Here is a 12,375-nt window from a genome sequence, read left to right as displayed (position 1 = left end):
AGCCTGCTGCTGCCTATCACTGCTCAGTCAGACTGCTCTATCAAATCATAGACTTAATTATAACATAATAACACACAGAAATACGAGCCTTAGGTCATTAATATGGTGAAATCCGGAAACTATCATTTCGGAAACAAAACGTTTCGTATTTTATCTAACGGGTGGCATCCATAAGTCTGAATATTCCTGTTGCATTGCACAACCTTCAATGTTATGTCATAATTACGTAAAATTCTGGCAAATTAGTTCGCAACGAGCCAGTCGGCCCAAACTGCTGCATATACCCTGACTCTGTTGCACAGAACGCAAGAGAAGTGACACATTTTCCCTAGTTAAAAGAAATTCGTGTTAGAAGGCAATATTAACTAAATATGCAGGTTTAAAAATATATACTTGTGTATTGATTTTAAGAAAGGCGTTGATGTTTATGGTTAGGTACACATTGGTGCGACGACAGTGCTTTTTTCGCGAATGTGCTTGTTAAAACACCCGTTTGGCGAAGTAGGCTATGATTCAATGATAAATTAACAGGCACCGCATCGATTATATGCAAAGCAGGACAAGCTAGATAAACTAGTAATATCATCAACCATATGTAGTTAACTAGTGATTATGTTAAGATTGATTGTTTTTTATGAGATGCGTTTAATGCTAGCTAGCACCTTACCATGGCTCCTTGCTGCACTCGCTTAACAGGTAGTCAGCCTGCCACGCAGTCTCCTCGTGGAGTGCAATGTAATCGGCCATGATCGGTGTCCAAAAATGCTGATTACCGATTGTTATGAAAACTTGAAATCGGCCCTAATTAATTGGCCATTTCGATTAATCGGTCGACCTCTAGTGCATATGTATTCACCCCCTTTGCTATGAAGCCCCTAAATAAGATCTGGTGCAACCAATTACCTTCAGAAGTCTCATAATTACTTAGATTGCACACAGGTGGACTTTATTTAAGTGTCGCATGATCTCACTATATATACACCTGTTCTGAAAGGCCCCCCGAGTCTGCAACACCACTAAGCAAGGGGCACCACCAAGCAAGTGGCACCATGAAGATCAAGGAGCTCTCCAAACAGGTCAGGGACAAAGTTGTGGAGAGGTACAGATCAGGGTTGGGTTTAAAAAAAAATACATCAGAACTTTGAACATCCCACTGAGCACCATTAAATCCATTATACAAACATTTTAAGAATTTGGCACCACAACAAACCTGCCAAGAGAGGGCCGCCCACCAAAACTCACGGACCAGGCGAGAAGGGCATTAATCAGAGAGGCAACAAAGAGACCCAAGATTACCCTGTTGGAGCTGCAAAGCTCCACAGCAGAGATTGGAGTATATGTCCATAGGACCACTTTAAACCGTATACTCCACAGAGCTGGGCTTTACAGAAGAGTGGTCAGAAAAAAAGCCATTGCTTAAAGAAAAAAAAAAGGCTTGTTCGAGACTCCCCAAACATATGGAAGAAGGTACTCTGGACAGATGAGACTTAAATGTAGCTTTTTGGCCATCAAGGAAAATGCTATGTCTGGCACAAACCCAACACCTCTCATCACCCCAAGAACACCATCCCCACAGTGAAGCATGGTGGTGGCAGCATCATGCTGTGGGGATGTTTTTCATCGGCAGGGACTGGGAAACTGGTCAAAATTGAAGGAATGATGGATGGTGCTAAATACAGGGAAATTCTTGAGGGAAACCTGTTTGTCTTCCGGAGATTTGAGACTGGGACGGAGTTTCACCTTCCAGCAGGACATTGACCCTAAGCATACTGCTAAAGCAACACTTGAGTGGTTTAAGGGGAAACATTTAAATGTCTTAGAATGGCCTAGTCAAAGCCCAGACCTCAATTCAATTGAGAATCTGTTGTATGACTTAAAGATTGCTGTATACTAGCGGAACCCCTCCTACTTGAAGGAGCTGGAGCAGTCCTTTCCTTGAAGAATTGGCAAAAATCCCAGTGGCTTGATGTGCCAAGCTTATAGAGACATACCCCAAAAGACTTGCAGCTGTAATTGCTTCAAAAGGTGGCTCTACAAAGTATTGACTTTGGGGGGGTATGCATAGTTATGTCCGCTCAAGTTTTCAGTTTTTTTTTGTGTTATTTCTTGTTTGTTTCACAACAATCTTTGAAGTGGTAGGCATGTTGTGTAAATCAAATGATACAACCCCCCCCCCCCCACCCCCAATAAATGTATTTTAATTCCAGGTTGTAAGGCAACAAAATAGGAAAAATGCCAAGGAGGGTGAATTCTTTCTCAAGCCACTGTACTTGTCCTCTTGCTCAGTTGTGCACCGGTGCCTCCCACTCCTTTTTCTATTCTGGTTGAGACAGTTTGCGCTGTTCTGTGAAGGGAGTAGTACACAATGTTTTACGAGTTCTTTCGTTTCTTTGCAATTTCTCACATGGAATAGCCTTCGTTTGTCAGAACAAGAATAGACTGACGAGTTTCAGAAGAAAGGTCTTTGTTTCTGGCCATTTTGAGCCCGTAATTGAACCCACAGACGCTGATACTCCAGATACTCAACTAGTCTAAAGGACAGTTTTACTGCTTCTTTAATCAGAATCACAGTTTTCCACTGTGCTAACATAATTGCAAAAGGGTTTTCTAATGATCAATTAGCCTTTTTAAATTATGAACTTGTATTAGCTAACACAACGTGCCATTGGAACACAGGAGTGATGGTTGTTGATAATGGGCCTATGTAGATATTCCATAAAAAATCTGCTGTTTCCAGCTACAATAGTCATTTACAACATTAACAATGTCTATACTGTATTTCTGATCAATTTGATGTTACTTTAATGGACATAAAATTTGCTTTTCTTTGGAAAAACAAGGCCATTTCTAAGTGACCCCAAACTGTTGAATGGTAGTGTACCTTGAGGGGGATTCTTGAGGTTTTGGCATCAAACAAATGTTATGTTAAAAAGTAAAGTAAAAAAATTACATTTAAAGCCATGAATGGCATCAATGATTTGCATAGGATAAATCATTTTGCAATGATATTCTTGATTGTTTCTTTCGAATGCCTCTATTTTGTCTCTTTTATAAAGCATCAGTCTCCAAACAAGATACCATATGGTCTATATTTCTGGCAGGTTTTGCAGAGCCTCAAGTCGAAGATGCTGGACCTGTCCTGTGCTCTCCAGAGCTACATCCACTGCCACATGAAGGTGAGCACTGGGCGAACAATAACAAACCCAACCAGCCCATCTATCTTTCTTGACATGGGGTTAAACTCTCCAGATTAATAGCCCCTCCCACAGCCAGCACGTTAAAAGGTGCGAATCAGCTTTTATGGCTCTTGTAAAAAACCTTGCCACCCCTGTCGGCCTTATCACCACAGTCTCACGTTGAGCCCATCGTTCAGGTAATGGATGTGTTGAATGAAGTGCCATCAGTCACCGTTAACGTGCTTGTTTGCCATTATCTGCCGCTCACAAACTAGCGCCTTTGTTAGTGCCGATCATCGGCTGCGCTAGGCGATTGGGACAAAGGATAGGACATCTTTCCCCCAGACCTCCACCCCCATTGTCTTCAAACAAAGGGGTTGGACGAACAAAACCAGACACATGTTGAATCTCTGTGGGCCTCTGGGAGAGCCATGGTTTAATTTGTTGCTACTGTATTTTCATGATAGTGAAATGCAGATACAGTCAGGTCCATCATTATTGGCAACCTTGTTACACATTTTTTTTAATACAAATACTCTGTATGCTCAAAGAAAATTTGAAATTATTTTATGCTAATGCAATTGCGTAAAGAACATTTTTGTTTAACAACTCATAAAACATTCTAAAAAAAGATAAGGGTAAAAATAATTGACGCCAGTTTTCAAAACTCTAGCACCCTCCCCTTGCGAGCATAACGACACAGATGTTTTCTTAAATGTTTTATGAGATTTGAGAACATGCTGGGAGGGATCTTAGACCATTCCTCCATACATAATCTTTCCAGATTCTTGATATATTTTGTCTGCTTTTATGGACTTCCTTCAATTCAAACCACAGGTTTTCAATGTAGTTCATGTCCGGAGACTGAAATGTTTAGCTTTTTGTGTCTGTTTAAACATTTCTGTTGATTTTGATTAGTGTTTGGGGTTATTGTCTTGCTGGTAGATCATCTTGCGGCCAAGTTTCAGCCCCCTGGCAGAGGCAACCTTGTCTGGCTGACACCAGCTCTGTCTTCCTGACTTGAGAGTAGGGGTCTGAACAATAGAACATTAAGAAAAAAATACCTAACTCGACAATGCTGTAACGTTAGTAGGAGGAGCTACTTTATTAGCAGAACAGCAGCTCAAATGTGAGTGACGATGGGAGCAGGGAGCGGGCGGCATGGCAACAGTTGACTCGCACTGGTAGACTAATTTATTGCTAGTTATTTGTCATCTCATCTGATTACATAGTACCTTTCTTTACTGCATCAAACCGAGAGAAGCTAGTTAAGATGGCCAGATACTTAACATTAACTAGGCTAATTTAGACTACATAACGCTATCTCCATAGACAAACATTGGCAGTACAATGGCCTTACTGAAGACCTCAGTGACTTTCAACGTGGCACCATCATAGGATGCCACCTTTCCAACAAGTCAGCTCAACAAATTTCTGCCCTGCTAGAACTGCCACGGTCAACTGTAAGTGCTGTTATTGTGAAGTGGAAACGTTTAGGAGCAACAACGGCTCAGCCGTGAAATGGTAGGCCACACAAGCTCACAGAAAGGGACCGCCGAGTGCTGAAGCGCATAGTGTGTACAAATCGTCTGTCCTTGGTTGCAACACTCACTACCGAGTTACAAACTGCCTCTGGAAGCATTGTTCGCACAAGAACTGTTCGTCAGCAGCTTCATAAAATGGGTTTCCATGGCCCGAGCAGCCACACACAAGCCTAAGATCGCCATGCGCCATGCCAAGCGTCGGCTGGGGTGGTGTAAAGCTTGCCGTCATTGGACTCTGGAGCAGTGGAAATACGTTCTCTGGAGTGATAAATCACCCTTCACCATCTGGCAGTCCGATGGACGAATCTGGGTTTGGTGGCCACCAGGAGAACGCTACCTGTAAAGTTGGGTGGAGGAGGAATAATGGTCTGGGGCTGTTGTTCATGCTTCGGGCTAGGCCCTATAGTTACAGTGAAGGGAAATCATAACGCTACAGCATACAATGACATTCTAGATGATTCTGTGCTTCCAACTTTGTGGCAACAGTTTGGGGAAGGCCCTTTCCTGTTTCAGCATGACAATGCCCCCGTGCACAAATCGAGGTCCATACAGAAATGGTTTGTCGAGATTGGTGTGGAAGAACTTGACTGGCCTGCACAGAGCCCTGACCTCAACCCCATTGAAAACATTTGGGATGAATTGGCATATATTTTGATTTGTTTAACACTTTTCTTTGGTTACTACATGATTCTATATGTGTTATTTCATAGTTTTGAAACTAACCATAGCACTGGTGCCAATGTCGTTTACCAATGTCGTTTATCCGTGCTATGGTCTGTTACATGAAAATGTAGCTCTTTGGCCACGTACACCAGTGGTGGGTTTGGCGTAGAAAAATGGAAGCATATGCAGAAGAGTACCTCATGCCTACGTTAAAATACGTAGGATTTTATGGGATTATTTTGCTTCCACTGGTCTTGTGGCCTTTGTTTAGGACAACGGCACCATGAACTTAACCAGGACATTTTAGCCAAAAACCTGGTTGCCTTTGCCAGGAGGCTGAGACTTGGCCGCAAGTGGATCTTCCAGCAAGACGATAACCCCAAGCACACACCCAGACTTGAACCACATTGAAAACCTGTGGTTTGAGTTGAAGAGAGCAGTCCATAAGTGCAGATGAAGGATATCAAGGATCTGGAAAGATTCTGTGTGGTGGAATTGTCTAAGATCCCTTCCAATGTGTTCTCCAATCTCTTAAAACATTTTCAAAAAAGGCAGTGTCGTTATCCTCGCAAAGGTAGGGTGCTCCTGAAAACAGGTCTCAACATTTTTGGCACCCCTATCTTAAAAAACATTTTTTTTATTACTTGTTAAACAAAATCTCTTTCTCTGAGCAATTGTATTAGTATAATATATCATTTTCAACTTTTTGGGCGCCTGCAAAATGGCTCAGTATTTATTTTATACATGCTTTTTTGCTCATCTTTATCAAGGGTGCCAATAATTATTGACCTGAAATTGTCACACGTTTTGTAATTGCACCATTGTAGTGAGACAGTATTTGATTGGAATCAACAGTAGTTCTGCACAACTAGTGTATGGAGGAAGGGCTTTAATAGGGTTAGCTACAGTATGTGAAGAAAAGGGTTCATCCCCTTGGAAAGGCACCATTTTCCAATGACATCAACTGTAAAGTGTGTGTGTTTTCCAATGACATCAACTGTAACTGTGTGTGTGTGTGTGTGTGTGTCTGTCTACAGGATAGGGAAGAAGGCTCCAAGAAGGGAACTGAGGACCCTGATCTCTCACAGTTCCATAGAGTGAGGAACACCGCAGCCCAGCTGTTCCAGCTCAACCAGGCAATCAGGCAGCTTCACGCTGCGCTCTCTCTCGCCCTCCGAGGTACTGACTGCCTGGCCTATGAGAAGCAAGGCCACAGTTTCCTCAGCATTGCTACAAAAACATAATGCCTGTCATTTAACTGACCTAAATGGCTTCCTTTTGATTTCCTCTCATTTCCCTGTACTTTTTTCTTTTGTGACTTCAACTTTGATTGATAGATTTGAGCAATATTGTGGAACTGTAAACATATGTGTTTCTATTATCTACCCATCATTAGTCTAATCATCCAGGAAAGCTAGGTTCTAGTCACTATAGGGACCCAAAGAAGTTAAACGAGAAGTGAAATGCATGTATTTAACTCTTTACCAGGTAAAAGCAGTGACTCCAGCCTCGGTACCTGCCGAGAGGCTGTCTCCTCCTCCTCCAAGACCATCGACAAAGTCATTAACGGCCTCCCCAGGGGCGGCACAGGGCTGGCCACCGTCTCATCTAGCCTACAGCTGCCCTGCCTGGAGACTGTCATGGCAGCCCGGGACGAGCTCCAGTCTGCCCTGCAGGCCCTGAGTACCGCCTTCAACACGCAGGGCCTTGAAGAGAAGAGGGGGTCTTCTGGCTCAGAGAAGAGCACACGGGAAAGGGGTCAGGGGAAGGAGGGGACCCTGGTAGCTTCCGACATGGGAAGGAACAGAGGAGCCCCTAAGATTGTTTCTCTCTCTTCAGGATTGTCTTTATCTAATGGCGATGCACATTGGGTTTGATGCGCAGGGGGTTGATCAGCTGATCAGGTACTTGTTCAGTAGGCATGAAACTGACGGAAATGGGAAGGTAGTACAATCTGAACTTGTCCAATGAGGAACACATGTTTTCGCTTTCCGTTGCAATTTTTTTTTGCTACAGTGTGCTCTAATGAACACAACCCAGATGATTGATGTTAAAGGTTACAGGCTCAATGCCATTAATAGAAAGAATCAACAGAGAGAATGAATGTACATCAAAGGTCTTTCTGTCCAATTGCACTAAAACCCCAGATGTATACACTGAACAAAAATATAATGTAAATGCAACATGCAACAATTTCAAAGATTTGACTGAGTTACAGTTCATATAAGGAAAGCAGTCAATTGAAATACATTCATTAGGTCCCAATCTATGGATTTCTCATGACTGGGAATAAAGATATGCATCAGTTGGTCACAGATACCATAAAAAAGTAGGAACGTGGATCATAAACCCAGTCAGTATCTGGTGTGACCACCTCATGTTGTCCCACTCTTCAATGGCTGTGCGACATTGCTCGATATTGGCGGGAACTGGAACACGCTGTTGTACAGGTCAATCTAGAGCATCCCAAACATGCTCAATGGGTGAAATGTCTGGTGAGTATGCAGGCCATGGAAGAACACGGACATTTTCAGCTTCCAGGAATTGTGCACGAATCCTTGCAACATGGGGCTAAACATTATCATGCTGAAAGATGAGGTGGATGAATGGCATGAAAATGGGCCTCAGGATCTCGTCACGGTATCTGTGCATTCAAATTGCCATCAATAAAAAGTAATTGGGTTCATTGTCTATATTATGCCTGCCCATACCATAACCCCACTGCCACAATGGGGCACTGTTCACAACGTTGACGTCAACAAACTGCAGTCAGGTCAAGACCCCGTTGAGGACTACGAGCACAGAGATGAGCTTCCCTGAGACCATTTCTGACAGTTAATGCAGAAATTCTTCAATTGTGAAAACACACAGTTTCATCAGCTGTCCTGGTGGCTGGTCTCAGATCATCCTGAAGGTGAAGAAGCCGGATGTGGAGGTCCTGGGCTGGCGTGGTTACACGTGGTCTGCGCTTGTGAGGCCGGTTGGACGTACGACCAAATTCTCAAAAATGACAACGTAGGCGGCTTATGGTAAGGAAATGAACATTCCCAGGCAACAAACAGCTCTGGTGGACATTCCTGCAGTCAGCATGCCAATTGCATGCTCCTCAACTTGAGACATCTGTGGCATTGTGTTGTATGACAAAACAGCACATTTTAGAGTGGCCTTTTATTATCCCCAGCAAAAGTACACCCGTGTAACGATTATGCTGTTTAATCAGCTTCTTAATATGCCACACCTGTCAGGTGGATGGATTGTCTTTGCAAAGGAGAAATGCTCACAAAAAGGGATTTAAACACATTTGTGCACACTTTGAGAGAAATAAGCTTTTTGTGCGTAACATTTCTGGGATCTTTTATTTCTTGTCATGAAACTTTACATGTTGCGTTTAGATTTTTGTTCACTATACATTATTTTGTCAGACAGGGATTTCTTCAGATTGTAAAGTACTTTGATAAAATGTGTATACGGTAATTAAATTGTACTGCAGTGGATTGTAACTATTTGGGCAATATCTTCTCATTTTGGTTAGGTGTCTTTTTAAGTTGTCTGTTCATAATCTTGCATTATTTTTAAATGTAGGTGAAGGCGCAACAATTTTCTGTATTGTATGTAGCTCACTCAATGCTGTTAGAGGTGTCCCATATCACAACTTATTCAGAGTGGTTTCATTCATTGGATCAACTATAATTTGCACTTAAAACCTTGCACAAAGTACTTGTCAATTTTTTCTTATGACATTTTTTGTATCTCTTGGTAAAGATTTGATACCTCACAATCATGTCACAATTTGAAAGTGAGCATAATAAATGAATATTTCTGGACTTTTTTGTTTAGCTTTTTCGTCTGGTCTCCATACATGCATATTTTGGTCTCCTTTCATGCGTATTGTGCAACAGCTTGTGAGTAAGTTCGTTCTTTTTCTCTCAGCAGAGCTTGAAATGGCTCCATACTTTTACACCCACCCTTTGCGCGCTCAGACTCTGCCTCACTTCATAAAATCTGATGTCACCTAGGAGGTTCCCTCAAATTCATGAAGTGTAAATCGAATGACTGCTTTTGGGTTACAAACAACGACCGATTTGTTTTTGTTAATCACTTTTGTTGAGAAAATGTAGCACAGGAGGATTAATTGATGAAAGTCTTTTAAAATCACACGACGACTTGAAATGTCGATGGAGGTGGACTAAAGAAAACGCACGAAAACCTTGAGTATTAACGGATGGTGTCCAATCTCAGGTAGGTGTAAAGTACTGTTTGTCATTTTAACTTAAATGTTAAAGTGAGAATTCAATAATTATATTTGGACATGTAGCTTGTGCCTTTGGTGCAACCTTAAATTAAGTTGATTTAGATTGCCTTTATCGATGGATAATTTCCCAAAACCGTACTAACAATTTCACATTGGCTTCCATTTCAAAGGATGCAGTGGTTTGGGATATTATACCCCAATTTACTTGTAAGTGCACTGTTTTCATTATTTTAGGGCATGCTTTATATTTGATAGAATGTGTTATTGAACTTTCACACTGAATTTATGAAGGATCCACCCCATGTTCACTCAGCCCTATTCTCCCTCAAGCCAATGTTTCATAAGACCTACTAAGTACCCAGTGAACAAATTTCCATCATAATTGGCATCAATATTGGGGAGTAAGGGCCCGATTCAGACTTAGGAAATGTACGCCTTTCCTATGCATGCCATTCCTACACACTTCTCAGTAGTTCAGATTTACCTTATGCAGGTGTGGTTCCCTTGCACATTCTGACAACAATTGAATTAAACTGCTGAAAACCCTCCCACTTGCAGGCCAACAGATTTTCTTGTGGAGTTTTCATTCAATATGGGATTCCGTACATGTATTTAAAGTCATCCCTTTGAATTTGGTGTACTTTTTAAAATATGTGTATCAGCAGACTCACTAGAATATATGGAGAGAACGGTTCAGGGCCTGGTTTCCCAAAAACTTCTTAAGGCTAAATTCATTGTTAGAACCTTCGTAGCAACATAATTAAATCTCCTAGCTGTTTAACAAAACCATCGATATTAACATTGCACTTGAAAACACTTGTAATCTAACGCTGCCTCAGACCACTTGTAGAACTGCTAAGTGTGTCGTTGCATGCTGACTAGACTGGGCACGCGCATGCATGTTGATTTTGTCCATCTGTAACAGTGTAGGTTCCGTCCCTCTCTTCACCCCAACCCGGGCTCGAACCAGGGACCCTTGCACACATCAACAACTAACACCCACCGAAGCATCGTTACCCATCGCGCCACAAAAGCCGCGGCCCTTGCAACGCAAGGGGAAACCCTACTTCAAGTCTCAGAGCGAGTGACGTCACTGATTGAAACGCTATTAGCGCGCACCGCCGCTAACTAACTAGCCATTTCACATCGGTTACACATCCACACCAGACACGATTGAGACACGCAGGTTGAAATATCAAAACGAACTCTGAACCAACTATATTAATTTGGGGACAGGTCAAAACGCATGTAACATTCATGGACATTTATCTAGCTAGCTAGTGTGCTATTGCTAGCTAATTTGGGTTATTTTATTTTACCTAAAATGCACAAGGTCCTTTTTTTCTGGTTCTTTGTAGAATCTTGACCCATTTTGAGTCTCACAAAATCATGTGTTCTCCAATAATTAATCCACAGATAAAAGGGGAAACCTAGTTAGTTTCTAGTAATCTCTCCTTCAGTCTTCTTCTTCTGTGGACTTTATATGGTGGTTGGCAAGCAGGTTCTATTTTAGCGCCTGGATGCTCAGACGTTTGTTGACACGCACGAGCAGTTTGGATGAAATTATTGAATAACATGTATGTGTCACCAATTACTGTTCCAAAAGGATTTGTAAAAATAATTGTGGCGCTCAAAACACGTGCAAATTCCCATAGGAACACAGCCATTTTAAAAATGCAGGGCTTTTGCAATGTGTCATGCCTTAATTCCTTGTCTTACCGGAATGATATAGGGTACCAGTCAAAAGTTTGGACACATCTACTCATTCCAGTGTTTTATTTTATTTTTACTATATTCTATATTGTAGAATAATAGTGAAGACATCCAAACTATCAAATAACACATATGTAATCATGTAGTAACCAAAAAAGTGTTAAACAAATCAAAATATATTTTATATTTGAGATTCTTCAAAGTAGCCTTGATGACAGCTTTGCAAACTCTTGGCATGCTCAACCAGCCTCATGAGGTAGTCACCTGGAATGCATTTCAATTAACAGGTGTGACTTGTTAATTTGTGGAATTTCTTTCCTTAATGCATTTGAGCCAATCATTTGTGTTGTGACAAGGTAGGGTTGGCATACAGAATTTGAGGTCGACCAATTATGATTTTTCAACGCCGATACCGATTATTGGAGGACCAAAAAATCCGATACGATTAATCAGCCAATTTTTATATATATATTTGTAATAATGACAATTACAACAATACTAAATTAACACTTATTTTAACTTAATATAATACATCAATAAAATCTATTTAGTCTCAAATAATGCAAAAACAAAGTGTTGGAGAAGAAAGTAAAAGTACAATATTTGCCATGTAAAAAAGCTAACGTTTAAGTTCCTTGCTCAGAACATGAGAACATATGAAAGCTGGCGGTTCCTTTTAACATGAGTCTTCAATATTCCCAGGTAAGAAGTTTTAGGTTGTAGTTATTATAGGAATTATAGGACTATTTCTCTCTATACCATTTGTATTTCATATACCTTTGACTATTGGATGTTCTTATAGGCACTATAGTATTGCCAGCCTAATCTCGGGAGTTGATAGGCTTGAAGTCATAAACAGCTCAATGCTTGAAGCACAGCGAAGAGCTCCTGGCAAATGCAGGAATGTGCTGATTGAATGAATGCTTACGAGCCTGCTGCTGCCTACCACCGCTCAGTCAGACTGCTCTATCAAATATCAAATCATAGACTTAATTATAGTATAATAACACACAGAAAAACGAGCTTT

The 12,375-nt window shown here is 41.3% G+C and overlaps 2 protein-coding genes across 4 annotated transcripts in view; both read left to right on the top strand.

Annotated features, from left to right (window-relative positions):
• kif14 (kinesin family member 14) overlaps positions 1-9,207 on the top strand; it is a 52,756-nt gene extending 43,549 nt beyond the window's left edge. For both annotated transcript variants that reach the window (XM_014215756.2, XM_045687282.1), the window contains exons 27-29: positions 3,102-3,176; positions 6,421-6,562; positions 6,872-9,207. In XM_014215756.2, coding sequence (XP_014071231.1) covers positions 3,102-3,176; positions 6,421-6,562; positions 6,872-7,260 — 606 coding nt within the window. In that variant the 3' untranslated portion in view covers positions 7,261-9,207. The remainder of the gene's footprint in view (positions 1-3,101; positions 3,177-6,420; positions 6,563-6,871) is intronic.
• A 135-nt stretch (positions 9,208-9,342) lies between these two features.
• The window catches only part of LOC106613480 (adhesion G-protein coupled receptor D2), a 167,014-nt gene continuing 163,981 nt past the window's right edge, over positions 9,343-12,375 (top strand). For both annotated transcript variants that reach the window (XM_045687280.1, XM_014215752.2), the window contains exons 1-2: positions 9,343-9,622; positions 9,806-9,842. In XM_045687280.1, the coding sequence (XP_045543236.1) occupies positions 9,606-9,622; positions 9,806-9,842 (54 nt within the window). In that variant the 5' untranslated portion in view covers positions 9,343-9,605. The remainder of the gene's footprint in view (positions 9,623-9,805; positions 9,843-12,375) is intronic.

This window comes from Salmo salar, chromosome ssa10, assembly GCF_905237065.1.
Source record: "Salmo salar chromosome ssa10, Ssal_v3.1, whole genome shotgun sequence".
In the NCBI taxonomy this organism is placed as follows: domain Eukaryota; kingdom Metazoa; phylum Chordata; class Actinopteri; order Salmoniformes; family Salmonidae; genus Salmo; species Salmo salar.
Note: the sequence above shows the minus strand (reverse complement) of the source record. Positions and strands in the feature narration are given on the sequence as shown.